The sequence below is a fragment of the Cherax quadricarinatus genome, chromosome 91, assembly GCF_038502225.1.
Source record: "Cherax quadricarinatus isolate ZL_2023a chromosome 91, ASM3850222v1, whole genome shotgun sequence".
NCBI classification, from domain to species: domain Eukaryota; kingdom Metazoa; phylum Arthropoda; class Malacostraca; order Decapoda; family Parastacidae; genus Cherax; species Cherax quadricarinatus.
Window position 1 is genome coordinate 14,510,452 of NC_091382.1, and position 24,347 is coordinate 14,534,798.

General features: G+C 39.8%; 1 protein-coding gene across 1 annotated transcript in view; it reads left to right on the forward strand.

Moving 5' to 3' along the window:
- Window positions 1–269: 269 nt before the first annotated feature.
- LOC128702842 (carboxylic ester hydrolase) overlaps window positions 270–24,347 on the forward strand; it is a 69,284-nt gene continuing 45,206 nt past the window's right edge. The window contains exons 1-2 of the mRNA XM_053797270.2: window positions 270–424; window positions 811–1,023. Coding sequence (XP_053653245.2) covers window positions 404–424; window positions 811–1,023 — 234 coding nt within the window. The 5' untranslated portion in view covers window positions 270–403. The remainder of the gene's footprint in view (window positions 425–810; window positions 1,024–24,347) is intronic.

Genomic DNA, 24,347 nt, shown 5'->3' on the forward strand with positions numbered 1-24,347 from the left:
CGGTATCAAATTTCTGCCTTGCCTCAGAAACGTATTTAGGATTGAGTCATCGAGTAAAGTACGAGAAGTTACAACAACAGGAGAGTGAGGCCGACACTGATCAATTGATTTGGGTTGCCAACTCCAAGGATGTTTTCATTTTACTTCATTCCTTAGTGCTTTCGAACGCACATGTTTGTGAAATATCTCATAATTGTCTGCTGATGCGGCAGTCTCCAGTTGGTCTATCAGATATTCTTCTATGTCAGCAGATATTCAGTTATATATATCCTCATGCAGTATCAGCTGAATGAGGCTGCCAAAAGTAATGTAATCTGTTGCTCTGGACCACCTCTCCAAGCAGTCTTTTCCTCACTTGCTAATACATCACACCTTTGATCTCGTCTTCTCTGCCACGCAGGAAATGCACGTTGGTAACTCACAGGTAACAAGTTGGAAGTTTCTAGTACAGCTTCTATAACAGTATCATAATTTGTCGATGCCCACATAATAACTAAACTAAATGGATCTCTAATAATAATAATTATAATTATTCTTTCATTGTTAGTATTAATAGTAGTAGTTTTATTAATATTTTAGTCTTAAATGTATTCAAAATAATGAATTAAAAATAATTGTATTAAAAATAGATGCCGGTGAAGGTTGTTGATAAAAGGAATATGAGTTACTTTACCTTCTTCTCAGGTAATGCATCTCATTACCAGGCGAGGCATAACACCTGTAAGTTCAGTGCTTTCCTTTCAATATTATAACAATCAACAATTATACTCTTATATACAACTCGGTTTACATTACAGTTTACATTTCCAGGTGGTCAAGATGAGGTATGCAGTGATAGCAGCAATGGTAGTGATGGCAGCCACGGGAGCAGCCACAGATAGTGAAGCGGGAGAGAGGCCAGTGGTTGCCACACAGGATGGAAGGATTGCTGGTTTCAAGGAGTTCTCCACTGAAGGAAAACCATTTTACTCCTTCCATTCTATTCCATTTGCTAAGCCACCTATAGGAAAGCTTCGACTCAAGGTAAAAAAATAATGCTGTAGTATATTATTTGAGGTTGGTTCAACTACTGACCCATACACCATATGTGTCCTGATACCCCGCTGTTGTGTAGAATTTCTCATCTTGTCGGTTCTCTGAACCATTTATCTACATATGTGTCCTATATCACCAGTAGTTTTCCAAATACTAACAGCCGAAATACATAAAACATAATGAATTACGCTTGGTAGCATGTGAGGGGAAATCTGATGTCATTGCAATAACTGAAACATGGTATAAATTAAAGAGTCGGGATATGATTGCTGAGTGAAATATTCAAGGGCTTAAGTTTTTTCATGCAGGTAGATATTATGGGATAGGGGGAGGAGTTGCATTATATGTACCAGAAAATATAAATTGTTGCATTAAAACAGTTATAAAAATAAATTGGTTATTAACAGAATCTGTGTGGATAGAATTTCTAGAAAGCAAAAAAATAAAACAAATTTTAAGTGTAATATACCGAACTCTTGGCATAGAAAACGATGGAAGGAGACTTCTTTGGCTCCTAGACGCGATAATGTGGTAATAGTTGGGGATTTTAATTTTAGTCAAATTGACTAGACTTATTTGACTGGTAATCGTTAGTCCAGTGACTTTCTGGAAGTAGTTCAGGACTGTTTCCTGAAACAATTTGTAACAGAGTCTACCAGGGGAAATAATTTGCTTGACCTAGTCTTGTCAAATAAAGAAACCCTTGTAAATAGTCTGGAGATCACTGAAGAGCTTGACGCAGGTGATCACAAATCTATTATGTTTAATATTACCTGGGAGTACGAGAATAAGGATAATACCGTGAAAGTCCTCAATTATCGTTCTGCCGATTGTAGTGGACTTAGGGAACACGTGTCTAGTCTCGATTGGGGTAATCTTGGAAATGATTATATTGTCGATGATCATTCGATAACGAAGGGATCTGCGTTTATGATTTTTTTTCTTAATATTGTGCAACGTGCAGAGAGTATATAAATTCTCAAGAGATAAATTAGGTCAAATAAGAATGACCCTAAATGGATTAATAATAGACTGAAGCATTTATTAGAAGATTAAGAAGGAATTTATAGGTGCATTCAAAGGAGGAGAGGTTAACCTTATTGACCAATACGTTCATTTTAAGAGAGAAGTAGAAAAAGTGGATTAGAAAGGATAATCGTGACTATGAAATTAAAGTTACTAATGAATCAAAGACTAATCCAAAAGGGTTTTTTCTAGTGTATAGGACAAAAGTCAGGGAACAAGTAGGATATCTGAGAATTGGGGATGAACATCTCACTGATAAAGAACAGTAAATATGCTGTCTATTTATTGGTTGTTTCATGTCAGTCTTTACACAGGAATACATAAATGATATCGCAGAAATTGACAATTATTCAGTTAAAAAAGATAACAAATTAAGTTACATTACTGTCACGAGGGAAATGGTTATCAAACAGGTAGATAAGCTGAATCATAAAAAGTCCCCGGCCCTGATGAATTATTTTTAAGGGTGTTTAAGGAATGCAAGTTGGAACTTAGCCATCCATTAACGAGCGTGTTAATGCGTCCATCCAATTTGGTGTTGTGCCAGAGATGTGGACGATGGCTAATGTAGTTCCTATATTTAAACCAGAGGAAAAGTCCATCCATCAAATTATCGTCCAATAAGCCTGGCGTCAATAGTAGACAAATTATTAAAATCAATTATAGCTGATATTATTAGAAGCCACCTTGAAGAGCATAATTTGATTAATGAATCTCAGCATGGGTTCACGAGAGGTCGTTCCTGCCTTATAAATTCACTGATGTTCTTCAATAAAACATTTGAGATAGTAGACAGTGATAAAGAATGTGATGTTGTTTATCTGGATTTCAGTAAAGCCTTTGATAGAGTACTTTGCAAGAGCAACAGTCTGTAGGGAAATGCATGCAATATGTTCTCATCATAGATTTTAATGTCTGTTGAAATCTTTCGAAGGCGCCTTGGGACTGAGGATGATAGACAGTAGATAATTTGTGAATTATTCCTAGCCTAGTTAATGCTTTCCTAAGCACTTTGGCATTCCTAAATCTATCCAGAGTGACCAGGGTGCTAAATTTACTTGTTTACTATTATGGGCTAAGCTACTAGGCACCCAGAAGCAGTCCCAATGTGCAGTATCAGTACCAAAGCCATAACTAAATTTATTTTCTACTTTGGCATTCCTAAATCTATCCAGAGTGACCAGGGTACTAATTTTACCACCACAGTGGAAAAAAATTTAGTTATGGCTTTTGTACTGATACTGCACATTAGGACTGTTTCTGGGTGCCTAGTAGCTTTCTCCATAATAGTAAACAAGTACTGCTTTCCAGACTTCGACTTAGGTAATGGACCTACACAATCAATGATTAACTCTGCAAACGTTTCTCCGTCTGCAGGTATGGGATGGAGTGGTGCAGGTTTAATGGGGTGTCTACGCTTTTCTGCTTTCCGACATTCCTACAACAGCGGATGTGATTTTTCGCATCTTCCCTTATTTTTGGCTAGTAAAGTGTCTCCTAACGAAGAATTTTGAGCTATATTTAATATTTGTGATCTAAACTTTTTAGGAATTACCAGTCTGTCTATTGCCGTCCCTCTACCTCGTTACCAGTCCCTCAGGCATGGAAACAGAGATATCTGTCAATAATGCAACCCTGGAATAGGAAGACGATCTAGGTCTTTTCACTAAATTTACGAGGCTCTGGCCAATTTTCTCGTGAAACAAATTGTCTAGTTCTTATTCAGAGTCGTCCAAGGATGGGTCAGCATTCTCAACAGATATCCCACGGGATTTTACCAGAGTTATGGCCAATATCGGAGAAGGATTAGACATTATAGTTTCTGGACACTGTGGAATTAAGAATTTTATTGGAAATAAATGGTATAAAATATCGACACAATGGAAATATAAACACTTAAGCAATATAATGTGATCTTTTATTGACAACGTTTCGCCCACACTGGGTTTTATCAAGTCACAAATAGATATGTTTGTGGCCTGATGAAGCTCACTGCATGGGCGAAACGTTGTCATTAAAGGATCACATTATTCTGCTTAAGTGTTTATATTTCCAAGTCTGTTATTACCTAGTAATAACATTGCATCTTTCATAGAAAATCCTTCAGAAACACCTGAAGTCAAATATCCAGTGTAATATTTACTATTCACATATGTTCTATGTGAAGGGACATAAATACTGCTCCTCCAAATGCTTCTAAAAGAACTGATGAGTGCAATGACGTTTTTATCAGAGAAGGGAAGTACTTCCTGTCTTATTAGGTAACAATAAGCCCCGGTATCCCTAAATGTTCTTCAGTTATCTTTGAATTCTCCATAAGGGAGATATAGCAAGTACTGTAGTATGGAGCCAAACCACACTCTACTTCTTCCTGATTCATCTCAAATTGGGAGGATTCTTATTTTGCCTAACTGTTGGGGTTTAGCGGGGCAGTTGAATTTAACATGGCTGGGTTTATGGCAACTGAAACATGTTACCTCTGTTTTCTTTAGGCTCCCTGCTGCTTTTGTGGCTTGTGCCAGTCTGTGTACTGATGTCGTTGTTTACCTTGTTGAGCATGAGTTTCATGTCGCTCACCAGGTTGACCGTGAGTTTGATATTGTAGCTCACCAGGTTGACCGTGAGTTTGATATTGTAGCTCACCAGGTGACTTGGTTGGCGTCGTCGCTCACCTTCGTCCTACCACTTCGTTTTCCAGTCAGGAACTCTGATGGTCTGTACTCATGCCTGGCTGTTGGGAAGAAAGATAAGACCACTTGGACAAGGAGCGGTTAGTCTCAAAAGTGTCAGCCAGCCTGGTTGCCTCCAATGCAGTGGTCAACGAATGATCTTCAAGAAAGACTCTAACAGAATTTATATTTTGTTACCAATCTATCAATTTTAATACCTGTTTTTAGGCAATTTATATTTTCTCGTGCGTGTAATGCAGCTCCACCCCCTTTCCCATTATATCTGTCTACATGGAACGACTTAAACCCTTTAGTATGACACTCAACAATCACATACCGACTCTTAATATCATACCATGTTTCTAGTGCTTCGACTGTTAGTATAAAATACATTATTAGCTTGTTCTTCTTCACCTTTTTCCCATTCAGCTTTACTTTTATAGAGTTTGTGTTATTATCATTACCTTGTGTTACTCAATGGCTGTTATTATCAAGATTCATAATTTCAAAGCCAAAGTCAATATTTACACACTCATTATTTTCTGTTCCCAAACCCCTACATTTAACTAATCCTTGTTTAAAGTCCTAACAACCCCCTCAACTGAACTAGCGAGAAAACCCACACCTGCCCTGGATAAGTGAACCCCATCCTTGGCATACATGTTATTTCTAACTTAGAAGTGGTCCTAGTTTTCAGTGAATGGCACTGCATTGTTCTTACATTGTTTGCACAGCCAACAATCAATACCAATTTCTCTGAACAATTATTCATTTCCATCACTCCTACTTGGCAAAATGCCACATAAAACAGGGCGCTCCATCTTCCTAATTGTGTCTACTGCTGTTCTATACCTTTTAACTAAATCCTCACTTCTTCATTTTCCTACATCATTGCCTCCAGCACTGAGGCAGATAATAGGACTGATCCCATTACTATTCATGATGTTATCAAACCGGCTAACAATATCATCCATCCCAGCCCCAGGAAAGCAAACCCTCTGTCTCCTATTTCAATTCTTCGTGACGTTCCCAGTAATCGAGTGTCATACGTCCGGTTGCACAGAGAATGGGTTCGATGATTCTACAGTAGCCTCCTGGTTCTTCGTTGTTTCTACCTCATCCTATTTGGTGTACTAGCCTCCTCAAGCAGAATATATATTTTTGTAACCATGAACAAGTGATATATCATCAATAACAACACTGCGATTAGGCAAGAATTCGATCCCATGTCGTTTTGGAACTCCTCATGGTGAGCGAAAATCATATGACACTCTAACACACAGGACCACCAAATCCTACAAGAATCAAGCACCCAGCCCAGCTAGGTGTTTTATCTTGATCCGAGGATATGCGGTGGCATGGGCGCCCCTGACCTATTTTCATACTACGCTTCTACCTAGCTCTGCTGGGTGCTTGATTCTTGAAGGATTTGGCGGTCCTGTGCAATGCGATGATTATGTCATTTTTGAAGGCTTCGGAGGCTTCTTACTTTATTTGCGATATCGTGGGTACACAGGCAGTGTGTTTAAGTTGACCTGGCTCTGGGTGGGGGGCCATGCCTGCGAGCGAGAGAGGAGTAGGCCTTATTGACTCTAGGATGCCTGGATGCTATGTGAGGGAGAGGCAGGGTGATGCTGTTTGAGGTGACATGCCCACCAGGCTTGCCCTCTGGTGGAAACTATTAAAAACTATGCATGTAGGCTTACAGTCTACATTTCGCTTGGCCACCTACAACATATATATATATATATATATATATATATATATATATATATATATATATATATATATATATATATATATATATATATATATATATATATATATATATATATATATATATATATATATATATATATATATATATATATATATATATATATATATATGTATATATATATATATATATATATATATATATATATATATATATATATATATATATATATATATATATATATATATATATATATATATATGTGCAAAACAACCACTCTGAAAGAATAGAGAAATTCCAAGCGCTTTCGTGACTACTCACATTATCAAGGAACTATGAAAGTGAAGCATCCAAGGAAGCTATATAAGGGGTCGGCCAGCACGTCACTAACAGATCCCACAACGGTTAACCGTTGTGGGATCTGATAGAGTGGTTGTTTTGCATATTTTGAAATCACCTGTTTACTGTGATCTTATTGCATATATATATATATATATATATATATATATATATATATATATATATATATATATATATATATATATATATATATATATATATATATATATATATATATATATATATATATATATATATTTTTTCAACAAGTCGGCCGTCTCCCACCGAGGCAGGGTGACCCAAAAAAGAAAGAAAATCCCCAAAAAGAAAATACTTTCATCATCATTCAACACTTTCACCACACTCGCACATTATCACTGTTTTTGCAGAGGTGCTCAGAATACAACAGTCTAGAAGCATACACATATAAAGATACAAAACATATCCCTCCACACTGCCAATATCCCAAACCCCTCCTTTAAAGTGCAGGCATTGTACTTCCCATTTCCAGGACTCAAGTCCGACTATATGAAAATAACCGGTTTCCCTGAATCCCTTCACTAAATATTACCCTGCTCACACTCCAACAGATCGTCAGGTCCCAAGTACCATTCGTCTCCATTCACTCCTATCTAACACGCTCACGCACGCTTGCTGGAAGTCCAAGCCCCTTGCCAACAAAACCTCCTTTACCCCCTCTCTCCAACCCTTTCGAGGACGACCCCTACCCCGCCTTCCTTCCCCTATAGATTTATATGCTTTCCATGTCATTCTACTTTGATCCATTCTCTCTAAATGACCAAACCACCTCAACAACCCCTCTTCTGCCCTCTGACTAATACTTTTATTAACTCCACACCTTCTCCTAATTTCCACACTCCGAATTTTCTGCATAATATTTACACCACACATTGCCCTTAAACAGGACATCTCCACTGCCTCCAACCGTCTCCTCGCTGCTGCATTTACCACCCAAGCTTCACACCCATATAAGAGTGTTGGTACTACTATACTTTCATACATTCCCTTCTTTGCCTCCATAGATAACGTTTTTTGACTCCACATATACCTCAACGCACCACTCACCTTTTTTCCCTCATCAATTCTATGATTAACCTCATCCTTCATAAATCCATCCGCCGACACGTCAACTCCCAAGTATCTGAAAACATTCACTTCTTCCATACACCTCCTCCCCAATTTGATATCCAATTTTTCTTTATCTAAATCATTTGACACCCTCATCACCTTACTCTTTTCTATGTTCACTTTCAACTTTCTACCTTTACACACATTCCCAAACTCATCCACTAACCTTTGCAATTTTTCTTTAGAATCTCCCATAAGCACAGTATCATCAGCAAAAAGTAACTGTGTCAATTCCCATTTTGAATTTGATTCCCCAAAATTTAATCCCACCCCTCTCCTGAACACCCTAGCATTTACTTCCTTTACAACCACATCTATAAATATATTAAACAACCATGGTGACATTACACATCCCTGTCTAAGACCTACTTTTACCGGGAAGTAGTCTCCCTCTCTTCTACACACCCTAACCTGAGCCTCACTATCCTCATAAAAACTCTTTACAGCATTTAATAACTTACCACCTATTCCATATACTTGCAACATCTGCCACATTGCTCCTCTATCCACTCTATCATATGCCTTTTCTAAATCCATAAATGCAATAAAAACTTCCCTACCTTTATCTAAATACTGTTCACATATATGCTTCAATGTAAACACTTGATCTACACATCCCCTACCCACTCTGAAACCTCCTTGCTCATCTGCAATCCTACATTCTGTCTTACCTCTAATTCTTTCAATTATAACCCTACCGTACACTTTTCCTGGTATACTCAGTAAGCTTATTCCTCTATAATTTTTACAGTCTCTTTTGTCCCCTTTCCCTTTATATAAAGGGACTATACATGCTCTCCGCCAATCCCTAGGTACCTTCCCCTCTTTCATACATTTATTAAACAAAAGTACCAACCACTCCAACACTATATCCCCCCCTGCTTTTAACATTTCTGTCATGATCCCATCAGTTCCAGCTGCTTTACCCCCTTTCATTTTACGTAATGCCTCACGTACCTCCCCCACACTTACATTCTGCTCTTCTTCACTCCTAAAAGATGGTATACCTCCCTGACCAGTGCATGAAATTACTGCTTCTGTTTCTTCCTTATCATTTAAAAGTTCCTCAAAATATTCTCGCCATCTACCCAATACCTCCATCTCCCCATCTACTAACTCCCCTACTCTGTTTTTAACTGACAAATCCATATTTTCCCTAGGCTTTCTTAACTTGTTTAACTCACTCCAAAATTTTTTCTTATTTTCATTAAAATTTCTTGACAGTGCCTCTCCCACTCTATCATCTGCTCTCCTTTTGCACTCTCTCACCACTCACTTTACCTTTCTTTTACTCTCCATATACTCTGCTCTTCTTATAACACTTCTGCTTTGTAAAAACCTCTCATAAGCTACCTTTTTTTCTTTTATCACACCCTTTACTTCATCATTCCACCAATCACTCCTCTTTCCTCCTGCTCCCACCCTTCTATAACCACAAACTTCTGCCCCACATTCTAATACTGCATTTTTAAAACTATTCCAACCCTCTTCAACCCCCCCACTACTCATCTTTGCACTAGCCCACCTTTCTGCCAATAGTCGCTTATATCTCACCCGAACTTCCTCCTCCCTTAGTTTATACACTTTCACCTCCCTCTTACTTGTTGTTGCCACCTTCCTCTTTTCCCATCTACCTCTTACTCTAACTGTAGCTACAACTAAATAATGATCCGATATATCAGTTGCCCCTCTATAAACATGTACATCCTGGAGCCTACCCATCAACCTTTTATCCACCAATACATAATCTAATAAACTACTTTCATTACGTGCTACATCATACCTTGTATATTTATTTATCCTCTTTTTCATAAAATATGTATTACTTATTACCAAATTTCTTTCTACACATAGCTCAATTAAAGGCTCCCCATTTACATTTACCCCTGGCACCCCAAATTTACCTATTACTCCCTCCATAACATTTTTACCCACTTTAGCATTGAAATCCCCAACCACCATTACTCTCACACTTGATTCAAAACTCCCCACGCATTCACTCAACATTTCCCAAAATCTCTCTCTCTCCTCTAAACTTCTCTCTTCTCCAGGTGCATACACGCTTATTATAACCCACTTTTCACATCCAATCTTTATTTTACTCCACATAATCCTTGAATTAATACATTTATAGTCCCTCTTTTCCTGCCATAGCTTATCCTTCAACATTATTGCTACTCCTTCTTTAGCTCTAACTCTATTTGAAACCCCTAACCTAATCCCATTTATTCCTCTCCACTGAAACTCTCCCACCCCCTTCAGCTTTGTTTCACTTAAAGCCAGGACATCCAGCTTCTTCTCATTCATAACATCCACAATCATCTCTTTCTTATCATCTGCACAACATCCACGCACATTCAGACTTCCCACTTTGACAATTTTCTTCTTCTTATTCTTTTTAGTAATCTTTACAGGAAAAGGGGTTACTAGCCCATTGTTCCCGGCATTTTAGTTGACTTTTACAACACGCATGGCTTACGGAGGAAAGATTCTTATTCCACTTCCCCATGGATATAAAAGGAAAATTAATAAGACCAAGAACTATTAAGATAAAATCAAAGAAAACTCAGATGAGTGTGTATAAATAAATGTGTACATGTATGTGTAGTGTGACCTAAGTGTAAGTAGAAGTAGCAAGACATGCCTGTAATCTTGCATATTTATGAGACAGACAAAAGACATCAGCAATCCTACCATCATGTAAAACAATCACAGGCTTTTGTTTTACACTCACTTGGCAGGACGGTAGTACCTCCCTGGGTGGTTGCTGTCTACCAACCTACTACTATAATATATATATATTTTTTTTTTTTTTATTATCACACCGGCCGATTCCCACCAAGGCAGGGTGGCCCGAAAAAGAAAAACTTTCACCATCATTCACTCCATCACTGTCTTGCCAGAAGGGTGCTTTACACTACAGTTTTTAAACTGCAACATGAACACCCCTCCTTCAGAGTGCAGGCACTGTACTTCCCATCTCCAGAACTCAAGTCCGGCCTGCCGGTTTCCCTGAATCCCTTCATAAATGTTACTTTGCTCACACTCCAACAGCACGTCAAGTATTAAAAACCATTTGTCTCCATTCACTCCTATCAAACACGCTCACGCATGCCTGCTGGAAGTCCAAGCCCCTCGCACACAAAACCTCCTTTACCCCCTCCCTCCAACCCTTCCTAGGCCGACCCCTACCCCGCCTTCCTTCCACTACAGACTGATACACTCTTGAAGTCATTCTGTTTCGCTCCATTCTCTCTACATGTCCGAACCACCTCAACAACCCTTCCTCAGCCCTCTGGACAACAGTTTTGGTAATCCCGCACCTCCTCCTAACTTCCAAACTACGAATTCTCTGCATTATATTCACACCACACATTGCCCTCAGACATGACATCTCCACTGCCTCCAGCCTTCTCCTCGCTGCAACATTCATCACCCACGCTTCACACCCATATAAGAGCGTTGGTAAAACTATACTCTCATACATTCCCCTCTTTGCCTCCAAGGACAAAGTTCTTTGTCTCCACAGACTCCTAAGTGCACCACTCACTCTTTTTCCCTCATCAATTCTATGATTCACCTCATCTTTCATAGACCCATCCGCTGACACGTCCACTCCCAAATATCTGAATACGTTCACCTCCTCCATACTCTCTCCCTCCAATCTGATATTCAATCTTTCATCACCTAATCTTTTTGTTATCCTCATAACCTTACTCTTTCCTGTATTCACCTTTAATTTTCTTCTTTTGCACACCCTACCAAATTCATCCACCAATCTCTGCAACTTCTCTTCAGAATCTCCCAAGAGCACAGTGTCATCAGCAAAGAGCAGCTGTGACAACTCCCACTTTGTGTGTGATTCTTTATCTTTTAACTCCACGCCTCTTGCCAAGACCCTCGCATTTACTTCTCTTACAACCCCATCTATAAATATATTAAACAACCACGGTGACATCACACATCCTTGTCTAAGGCCTACTTTTACTGGGAAAAAATTTCCCTCTTTCCTACATACTCTAACTTGAGCCTCACTATCCTCGTAAAAACTCTTCACTGCTTTCAGTAACCTACCTCCTACACCATACACTTGCAACATCTGCCACATTGCCCCCCTATCCACCCTGTCATACGCCTTTTCCAAATCCATAAATGCCACAAAGACCTCTTTAGCCTTATCTAAATACTGTTCACTTATATGTTTCACTGTAAACACCTGGTCCACACACCCCCTACCTTTCCTAAAGCCTCCTTGTTCATCTGCTATCCTATTCTCCGTCTTACTCTTAATTCTTTCAATTATAACTCTACCATACACTTTACCAGGTACACTCAACAGACTTATCCCCCTATAATTTTTGCACTCTCTTTTATCCCCTTTGCCTTTATACAAAGGAACTATGCATGCTCTCTGCCAATCCCTAGGTACCTTACCCTCTTCCATACATTTATTAAATAATTGCACCAACCACTCCAAAACTATATCCCCACCTGCTTTTAACATTTCTATCTTTATCCCATCAATCCCGGCTGCCTTACCCCCTTTCATTTTACCTACTGCCTCACGAACTTCCCCCACACTCACAACTGGCTCTTCCTCACTCCTACAAGATGTTATTCCTCCTTGCCCTATACACGAAATCACAGCTTCCCTATCTTCATCAACATTTAACAATTCCTCAAAATATTCCTTCCATCTTCCCAATACCTCTAACTCTCCATTTAATAACTCTCCTCTCCTATTTTTAACTGACAAATCAATTTGTTCTCTAGGCTTTCTTAACTTGTTAATCTCACTCCAAAACTTTTTCTTATTTTCAACAAAATTTGTTGATAACATCTCACCCACTCTCTCATTTGCTCTCTTTTTACATTGCTTCACCACTCTCTTAACCTCTCTCTTTTTCTCCATATACTCTTCCCTCCTTGCATCACTTCTACTTTGTAAAAACTTCTCATATGCTAACTTTTTCTCCCTTACTACTCTCTTTACATCATCATTCCACCAATCGCTCCTCTTCCCTCCTGCACCCACTTTCCTGTAACCACAAACTTCTGCTGAACACTCTAACACTACATTTTTAAACCTACCCCATACCTCTTCGACCCCATTGCCTATGCTCTCATTAGCCCATCTATCCTCCAATAGCTGTTTATATCTTACCCTAACTGCCTCCTCTTTTAGTTTATAAACCTTCACCTCTCTCTTCCCTGATGCTTCTATTCTCCTTGTATCCCATCTACCTTTTACTCTCAGTGTAGCTACAACTAGAAAGTGATCTGATATATCTGTGGCCCCTCTATAAACATGTACATCCTGAAGTCTACTCAACAGTCTTTTATCTACCAATACATAATCCAACAAACTACTGTCATTTCGCCCTACATCATATCGTGTATACTTATTTATCCTCTTTTTCTTAAAATATGTATTACCTATAACTAAACCCCTTTCTATACAAAGTTCAATCAAAGGGCTCCCATTATCATTTACACCTGGCACCCCAAACTTACCTACCACACCCTCTCTAAAAGTTTCTCCTACTTTAGCATTCAAGTCCCCTACCACAATTACTCTCTCACTTGGTTCAAAGGCTCCTATACATTCACTTAACATCTCCCAAAATCTCTCTCTCTCCTCTGCATTCCTCTCTTCTCCAGGTGCATACACGCTTATTATGACCCACTTCTCGCATCCAACCTTTACTTTAATCCACATAATTCTTGAATTTACACATTCATATTCTCTTTTCTCCTTCCATAACTGATCATTTAACATTACTGCTACCCCTTCCTTTGCTCTAACTCTCTCAGATACTCCAGATTTAATCCCATTTATTTCCCCCCACTGAAACTCTCCTACCCCCTTCAGCTTTGTTTCGCTTAGGGCCAGGACATCCAACTTCTTTTCATTCATAACATCAGCAATCATCTGTTTCTTGTCATCCGCACTACATCCACGCACATTTAAGCAACCCAGTTTTATAAAGTTTTTCTTCTTCTCTTTTTTAGTAATTGTATACAGGAGAAGGGGTTACTAGCCCATTGCTCCCGGCATTTTAGTCGCCTCATACGACACGCATGGCTTACGGAGGAAAGATTCTTTTCCACTTCCCCATGGACAATAGAAGAAATAAAAAAGAGCAAGAGCTATTTAGAAAAAGGAGAAAAACCTAGATGTATGTATATATATATATGCATGTGCGTGTCTGTGAAGTGTGACCAAAGTGTAAGTAGGAGTAGCAAGATATCCCTGTTATCTTAGCGTGTTTATGAGACAGAAAAAGAAAAAGAAACCAGCAATCCTACCATCATGCAAAACAGTTACAGGTTTTTGTTTCACAGTCATCTGGCAGGACGGTAGTACTTCCCTGGGTGGTTGCTGTCTACCAACCTACTACCTACATATAATAATAATATATATAATAATAATATATATAATATATATATATATATATATATATATATATATATATATATACACTATATATATATATATACACTATATATATATTTTTTTTTTTTTATTATCACACCTGCCGATTCCCACCAAGGCAGGGTGGCCCGAAAAAGAAAAACTTTCACCATCATTCACTCCATCACTGTCTTGCCAGAAGGGTGCTTTACACTACAGTTTTTAAACTGCAACATTAACACCCGTCCTTCAGAGTGCAGGCACTGTACTTCCCATCTCCAGAACTCAAGTCCGGCCTGCCGGTTTCCCTGAATCCCTTCATAAATGTTACTTTGCTCACACTCCAACAGCACGTCAAGTATTAAAAACCATTTGTCTCCATTCACTCCTATCAAACACGCTCACGCATGCCTGCTGGAAGTCCAAGCCCCTCGCACACAAAACCTCCTTTACCCCCTCCCTCCAACCCTTCCTAGGCCGACCCCTACCCCGCCTTCCTTCCACTACAGACTGATACACTCTTGAAGTCATTCTGTTTCGCTCCATTCTCTCTACATGTCCGAACCACCTCAACAACCCTTCCTCAGCCCTCTGGACAACAGTTTTGGTAATCCCGCACCTCCTCCTAACTTCCAAACTACGAATTCTCTGCATTATATTCACACCACACATTGCCCTCAGACATGACATCTCCACTGCCTCCAGCCTTCTCCTCGCTGCAACATTCATCACCCACGCTTCACACCCATATAAGAGCGTTGGTAAAACTATACTCTCATACATTCCCCTCTTTGCCTCCAAGGACAAAGTTCTTTGTCTCCACAGACTCCTAAGTGCACCACTCACTCTTTTTCCCTCATCAATTCTATGATTCACCTCATCTTTCATAGACCCATCCGCTGACACGTCCACTCACAAATATCTGAATACGTTCACCTCCTCCATACTCTCTCCCTCCAATCTGATATTCAATCTTTCATCACCTAATCTTTTTGTTATCCTCATAACCTTACTCTTTCCTGTATTCACCTTTAATTTTCTTCTTTTGCACACCCTACCAAATTCATCCACCAATCTCTGCAACTTCTCTTCAGAATCTCCCAAGAGCACAGTGTCATCAGCAAAGAGCAGCTGTGACAACTCCCACTTTGTGTGTGATTCTTTATCTTTTAACTCCACGCCTCTTGCCAAGACCCTCGCATTTACTTCTCTTACAACCCCATCTATAAATATATTAAACAACCACGGTGACATCACACATCCTTGTCTAAGGCCTACTTTTACTGGGAAAAAATTTCCCTCTTTCCTACATACTCTAACTTGAGCCTCACTATCCTCGTAAAAACTCTTCACTGCTTTCAGTAACCTACCTCCTACACCATACACTTGCAACATCTGCCACATTGCCCCCCTATCCACCCTGTCATACGCCTTTTCCAAATCCATAAATGCCACAAAGACCTCTTTAGCCTTATCTAAATACTGTTCACTTATATGTTTCACTGTAAACACCTGGTCCACACACCCCCTACCTTTCCTAAAGCCTCCTTGTTCATCTGCTATCCTATTCTCCGTCTTACTCTTAATTCTTTCAATTATAACTCTACCATACACTTTACCAGGTACACTCAACAGACTTATCCCCCTATAATTTTTGCACTCTCTTTTATCCCCTTTGCCTTTATACAAAGGAACTATGCATGCTCTCTGCCAATCCCTAGGTACCTTACCCTCTTCCATACATTTATTAAATAATTGCACCAACCACTCCAAAACTATATCCCCACCTGCTTTTAACATTTCTATCTTTATCCCATCAATCCCGGCTGCCTTACCCCCTTTCATTTTACCTACTGCCTCACGAACTTCCCCCACACTCACAACTGGCTCTTCCTCACTCCTACAAGATGTTATTCCTCCTTGCCCTATACACGAAATCACAGCTTCCCTATCTTCATCAACATTTAACAATTCCTCAAAATATTCCTTCCATCTTCCCAATACCTCTAACTCTCCATTTAATAACTCTCCTCTCCTATTTTTAACTGACAAATCAATTTGTTCTCTAGGCTTTCTTAACTTGTTAATCTCACTCCAAAACTTTTTCTTATTTTCAACAAAATTTGTTGATAACATCTCACCCACTCTCTCATTTGCTCTCTTTTTACATTGCTTCACCACTCTCTTAACCTCTCTCTTTTTCTCCATATACTCTTCCCTCCTTGCATCACTTCTACTTTGTAAAAACTTCTCATATGCTAACTTTTTCTCCCTTACTACTCTCTTTACATCATCATTCCACCAATCGCTCCTCTTCCCTCCTGCACCCACTTTCCTGTAACCACAAACTTCTGCTGAACACTCTAACACTACATTTTTAAACCTACCCCATACCTCTTCGACCCCATTGCCTATGCTCTCATTAGCCCATCTATCCTCCAATAGCTGTTTATATCTTACCCTAACTGCCTCCTCTTTTAGTTTATAAACCTTCACCTCTCTCTTCCCTGATGCTTCTATTCTCCTTGTATCCCATCTACCTTTTACTCTCAGTGTAGCTACAACTAGAAAGTGATCTGATATATCTGTGGCCCCTCTATAAACATGTACATCCTGAAGTCTACTCAACAGTCTTTTATCTACCAATACATAATCCAACAAACTACTGTCATTTCGCCCTACATCATATCGTGTATACTTATTTATCCTCTTTTTCTTAAAATATGTATTACCTATAACTAAACCCCTTTCTATACAAAGTTCAATCAAAGGGCTCCCATTATCATTTACACCTGGCACCCCAAACTTACCTACCACACCCTCTCTAAAAGTTTCTCCTACTTTAGCATTCAAGTCCCCTACCACAATTACTCTCTCACTTGGTTCAAAGGCTCCTATACATTCACTTAACATCTCCCAAAATCTCTCTCTCTCCTCTGCATTCCTCTCTTCTCCAGGTGCATACACGCTTATTATGACCCACTTCTCGCATCCAACTTTTACTTTAATCCACATAATTCTTGAATTTACACATTCATATTCTCTTTTCTCCTTCCATAACTGATCATTTAACATTACTGCTACCCCTTCCTTTGCTCTAACTCTCTCAGATACTCCAGATTTAATCCCATTTATTTCCCCCCACTGAAACTCTCCTACCCCCTTCAGCTTTGTTTCGCTTAGGGCCAGGACATCCAACTTCTTTTCATTCATAACATCAGCAATCATCTGTTTCTTGTCATCCGCACTACATCCACGCACATTTAAGCAACCCAGTTTTATAAAGTTTTTCTTCTTCTCTTTTTTAGTAATTGTATACAGGAGAAGGGGTTACTAGCCCATTGCTCCCGGCATTTTAGTCGCCTCATACGACACGCATGGCTTACGGAGGAAAGATTCTTTTCCACTTCCCCATGGACAATAGAAGAAATAAAAAAGAACAAGAGCTATTTAGAAAAAGGAGAAAAACCTAGATGTATGTATATATATATATGCATGTGCGTGTCTGTGAAGTGTGACCAAAGTGTAAGTAGGAGTAGCAAGATATCCCTGTTATATATTTATATATATTTATATATTTATATATATTTATATATTTATATATATTTATATATTTATATATATTTATATATTTATATATATTTATATATATATATATATATATATATATATATATATATATATATATATATATATATATATATATATATATATATATATATATATATATTCTTTTTCTTTCAACGTACCAGCCGTATCCCACTGAGGCAGGGTGGCCCAAAAGAAAAAACTGAAGTTTCTCCTTTTAAATTTAGTAATATATACAGGAGAAGGGGTTACTAGCCCCTTGCTCCCGGCATTTTAGTCGCCTCTTACGACACGCATGGCTTACAGAGGAAGAATTCTGTTCCACTTCCCCATGGAGATAAGAGGAAATAAACAAGAACAAGAATTAGAAAGAAAATAGAAGAAAACCCAGAGGGGTGTGTATATATATGCTTGTACACGTATGTGTAGTGTGACCTAAGTGTAAGTAGAAGTAGCAAGACTTACCTGTAATCTTGCATATTTATGAGACAGACAAAAGACACCAGCAATCCTACCATCATGTAAAACAATTACAGGCTTTCGTTTTACACTCACTTGGCAGGACGGTAGTACCTCCCTGGGCAGTTGCTGTCTACCAACCTACTACCTACATATATATATATATATATATATATATATATATATATATATATATATATATATATATATATATATATATATATATATATATACATATATATGTGGACATGGAAAAATAAACTTCGTACAGAGAGAGAAGAAAAGAAGGTGGTGTATGCTAAAAGAACATCGGAATCCAAGGCAGTGATGCATGTAGGAAGGCGGGCATCACTGCAAGCCTTCCTGTGCCTGGATACTGCAACTAAGGAGACATTGCTGTAGCTGAGCTGTGACGTAACATGGTATGGTCTCCCCTGGAGCGGTGAAACAGTCATCGTAGCAATTGCTGCTGGGTTCACTCATTCTGGGGCACAACCTGCTGGTGCCCTCGAGAGAGAGGCGTTGTCAGTACTTAGCAGTTGGGCAGGACTTCTTCTGGCAAGTGACCCAGGAGGACATTTCTCAACTGGTACTGTCGCTGCGGCTGTCACTGCTGGCGAGTGTGGAGTGAGTCATGGCAGAGAAGACTTAAGTGAAACATCTGGGAGTCGTAACAGCATACACCGTACTGCAGTGAGTGGGCTAGCAATCAAAGTGACGACATCCTTGTTCAGGCTGAAGCTATGACACAAGTTAGACAATCGCCTGCCAACAGGGCTGCTTGCAGCTTGGTGAAGTGGAATGAGTCTCGATGGGAATCGTAGCAGGTATGATTCAGTAGGGCATCTATGAGCAGCGAACATGAAGAGCTTTCTGTACACAGATCTAAGATGCTCGTAAGTGACACTGGGGCTGACTAATGTCAGCTGTCAACAGTCACACTGGGTGACAAGTAACGCAGGTGCTACACAATGGTGGGCTCAAAACATGTTGTGGTCTACACACAGCTGGGCACAGACCACTTAATCAGGGACACAGGTAAATCTTGCACACACCTGCACTGCACATGTGTTACAACATGTCTTGAGCAAATAATGCTTTTCTGAGCAAAAATCAACACTAAGCCATACACGAACATGTGAGAATACTGACTGAGAGGAATTAATTAAAATGTGACATACACCTTCTCTCAGTCTTCTAGACAATACTGAAACAAAATGTTCACTGTGAAACTCTATGTAACATCATGTGGTGATGTCAGGTGTGATGTGAGGTGATGTCATGGGGTGACATCGTGAGGTGACGTCAGGCAGCATGGTGACATCATGGAACGATGCCGTCATGAGGGATGTCATGGGGAGATATTGCGAGGTGACATCAGGGCAGCATGGTGACATCAGCAGACATTGTGTAATGTCATGAGGTATGGCATGGGGTGTCATCGCAAGGTGACATCTGGCAACTTCGTGGGTGGCGTCGTGTCGTCGGGGAGCATTGTGAGGTCAGTGGACTATTGCGGGCAGCCTGGTGACATCAAGAAGTCGGGCAGCATTATGGGTGACGTCATAAAGTGACATCAGATGTTTCGAGGTGATGTCCTGGTGTGATGTGGGCAGCATGTGGCTTGGGTAACCAACGTGGCTTGCTCCACGTGGCTTTCTGATTCACTTGGCTTTGAGTGACCTCGGGCACTTGGATACACAGCTCTGGCAAAGAATTCACGCTTAATTTACAGAGAAACAGCAGAGAGGGTGTGGTGGTTGGTGGAGAGTAGTGTATGGTGGTGTGTGACGAGCGTTGGTGAGTGTATGGTGAGGCAGGATCTGGCCGCTTCCTCCTCTCTCACCCACAAATACGTGGAGAAACACTCACGCTGGATGCAAAAATCACCATAAAACTCACCTCTGAGTTGCTGAAATAGCCTTGCTGAGCTGAACAACAAAAGCGGCAACAGCGTCGGGTGCTGTGAAGTTCCACGTGATGCCAAGAATATTTCTTGAAGAAATTCGACAAATTTCGACTAGATCCTGCTTTTACCAGTGTCTGGATGCTGAGACTTGCTGAACACGACTTCAGGATAACTCAATGAGAGATGGATGCTTCTTGTATTGGATGAATAAGTGATAACATCATCGTCATCTTCCTTCCCCTCTCCAGGCAAACACACGTGCTGTGACCGCTATTGTCCCCAAATATAAAGGGTATAATTGCATGTGTTATCAAGGCGGTGACAAATGATATGGCTTCAGAGGCTACTTTCTTTATTTACCATATCGTGGGTACACAGGCAGTGTGTTTAAATTGCCCTAGCCCCAGGTGGGGGCCATGCCCTCAAGGGAGAGAGGAGTAAGCCTTGTTGACTCTAGGATGCCTGGACACTAATAGAGAGAGAGGCAGGCTGCTGCTGTTTGAAGTCGTATGCCCACCAGGCATACCCTCTGGTGGAAAATATTAAAAACTAGGCAAGTAGGCTTACAGTCTACTTGTTGGTTAGAGCGTCATGTGATTTTTACTCACCATGACGTGAGCCAAAATAGCATGGGATTGAATCCTCAGCTAGTCTCAGTGTTATCATTGATTAAATGCCACTCGTTCGTGGTTACAAAAATTTATATACTGCTTGTGGAGGCTAGTACACCAAACGGGGAAAGGTAGAAACAACAAGTTATTATTGAAAGAATTAAAAGTAGGAAGGAGAGTAGGATAGCAGATAAACTAGGAGGCTTTAGGAAGGGTAGGGGGTGTGTAGAGCAAGAGTTTACAGTGAAACATATAGGTGAACAGTATTTAGATAAGGGTAAAGAGGTTTTTGTGGCATTGATTGATTTGGAAAAAGTGTAGGATGTATTTGGGGGCAATGTGGCAGATGTTACTGATTTATGGAATAGGAGGTAGGTTACTGAAAACAGTGAAGGGCTTTTATGAGGATAGTGAGGCTCAGGTTAGAGTATGTTGGAGAGATGGAGATTATTTCCCAGTAAAAGGAGGCCTTAGGGAGGGCTGTTGGCTTAGAAGTGAGCATTTTATTTATCGTCTGATTTCTTTTTTTTTTTTTTTTTTTTTTTTTGCACTTTAATAAACATCTTTCCTTCATGCACTTTAATAAACATCTTTCCTTCATGCATTGCTCAAGTTTCAGTAAGATTGCCAAAGAAACAACTGAGAAAAATATATTTACCAAAAGTTACATATGGCAAGAGATAGCCACGTACTGGCACTGGAAGAAGCTGTTTGGGCTCTCTGCTGATAAAACATTGCTAATCCGAATTTATTACGAACTAAATTATTGTAACTTATCCTATCTTCTTTCTTTAAAAAGTAAGTTAGAATGGTTTTGACATTTAGCAAAATATCTGCCTTTTCCCCCCACACAAGTAAAAAAATTGTAATATCTCAAAAATAAATTCATCATTTTCTCTAATATATGTCCCCCAGGATGGGCTGAAAGGATGGTAAGTTTATTCAGGTATACATAAATACAGTTACATAGATTATCAATCGTAGCAGCATATGCATAGAGAACCTAGGATAACCCAAAACATATCACTAGAAACGAGCACTTTCCCGAACGCATTAGTAAAAATGCAAGACCTGCTTTACATGGCACTTGAAAAAATGAATATCCATTAAGTCTTCTTATCGACCTAAGGAAAGTTTTTGGTACAGTAGATCACGGCATCCTACTCCACAATCTTAATCATTATGATATACAATTACATATTTCAAATCCTACCTTCCTAACAGGCATCAATACGTCTCTATTATAGATACAATCCCATCAATAAGACCAATGGATACTGGAGTACCACAAGGAAGTGTCCTTGGTCCCCTGCTCTTCCTCTAATACATCAATGAACTTCCTAATGTATTGCAACACCTTAAACCTATTCTCTTTGCTGACGACACGACTTATGTCATCTCCCACCATAATCTTGCCTCTCTCAACACTATTGCTAACGAAAAGCTAGTTAAAAGATCGGCCTGGATGATTGCAAATAAACTTACACTTAATATTGACAAAACATTCTACATTATGTTTGGGAACAGGACACTTGTTGCCCAGCTAAACATCATGATTCATAACACTCTTATTGCTAAACTTAATGAGGGCAAATTCCTTGACAACAACCTGAAATTTAACACCCATATATAACACATAACAAAATGAGAATCCAAAACAGTTGAGATCCTCTCCAAGATACGTTACTACGTACCACAACCAGCCCTACTAACACTATACTATTCACTTATCTATCCCTACCTAACGCATGCTATTTGAACCTGGGGATCAACAGCAGCAACCCACCTAAAGCCAATAATAACTCAACAGAAAGCTGCAGTAAGAATTATCACTCACTCCAATGCTAGACAACACACCCCTTCACTCTTCAAAACCTAAACTTACTGTACAGAACATTCACCCCTACTACTGTGCAACCTACATATACAGAACATTCACCCCTACTACTGTGCAAAATACATATACAGAACCATAAATTCTAATTTTAATTCTTAACTAAAACACTTTCTTGATAGTTGTAACAGGACCCATTGACACAATACCAGACATAAAAATCCATAAGACATTACTCATATCTGGCTAAATCTCTACAAAAATTTGATGTACATAAAAAGACCTAAAGTCTGGAACTCCCTGCCTGAAAACTCAACAACCTTAGACCAACCACCATTTTCATAACTACAATTAAAATACATCTTATCTCCCTAAAGAAACCATCATCAGCTAACTAAATGAAAGCCACCAAATTCTCTCTTTTTTTTTTGTATCATGAACACATCCAAAACAAAATAGACTTTGGTTATCTGTAATTTCCCCTAATTTACACTTACACTCACCCAAATGACTAAACATAAATTTCCTAATATAGCTGTTGCCTAATAAATCTAAGTTAGTTCTAAGCTTGCCTAAGATACTCTCCCAATATAGGAGCTTTAACAGAGACAGTGTATTGATGCAAGATAAAACCATTCCCATTACTAAATTTACTACTTGTAAAATTATATTTATATTACAAATCAAATTAACCACTTCAGTTACCTAACTTTTATATCAGTATGCAATAATGTATGTACTGTTCCATAACCTGTGTCAATATTGAGTAAGAATTAATATTAGTCTACTTGAAATACCTAGGCATGCTAGTGGCCATCAGGCATCATGGAAGTAGGGAAAAAAGACAAGAATTTCAATTCATAAGGATTATCGACTGGACGAAGATTGGAAAACAGTGTGTGTTGTGTTCGCAAATCTGTGTTAGTTTACACACAGATTAGCGTCATTCCTGGTGACACTTGGACTGTGTTCAGTGCTTCAGAGCAGTGAGCCACGAGAGGGTGGCTACGGGCCCCGACTGGGGCTCTGAGCCTCACAGCTCTGCACCCAGTGTGGGCGGCTGTGAGGTCACAGGCAGCAGCTCTGCTGCTGGCTCTGTCCCCACACCTACAGTCACCATGACAGATCCAGGAGAGCGGCCTGAACGTTCATTGGAATGTGGGGACGAGTTGGAGGACGACGTGGGGCAGGTGGGAGCCCCCACCAAGAAGGCCAAGGATGCAGTGGAGACTACTGTACCTACCAATCTGCCACTAGGTCCGTCGGCAGCCCCTACCCAAGAAGACTTGCACCCCCAGATGGCCATAGGGGTCGTGGAAGGAAGCCAGGAGGATGTAGCTCCTCAAGTGGCAAGGATGGAGCCATCCCAGGTCCCTACACCAGTTGCGTTGGCCTCCACAGTGGACGGGGACTGGCTGACTCCACGTGGAAGGAGGAGTTCCCGCTCAGCTCGGGCACAAGCAACCAGGGCCTTCAACAAATTCAAGGTTCCCAACTACGGGTTTGTAAGGTATCTGGAAGGTCTCCCCCACCTCAAGTTCCGCTGCGAGTTCACTCTCAGGAACGAGGTTCTGGTCATTCCTCGGGACGAAGACT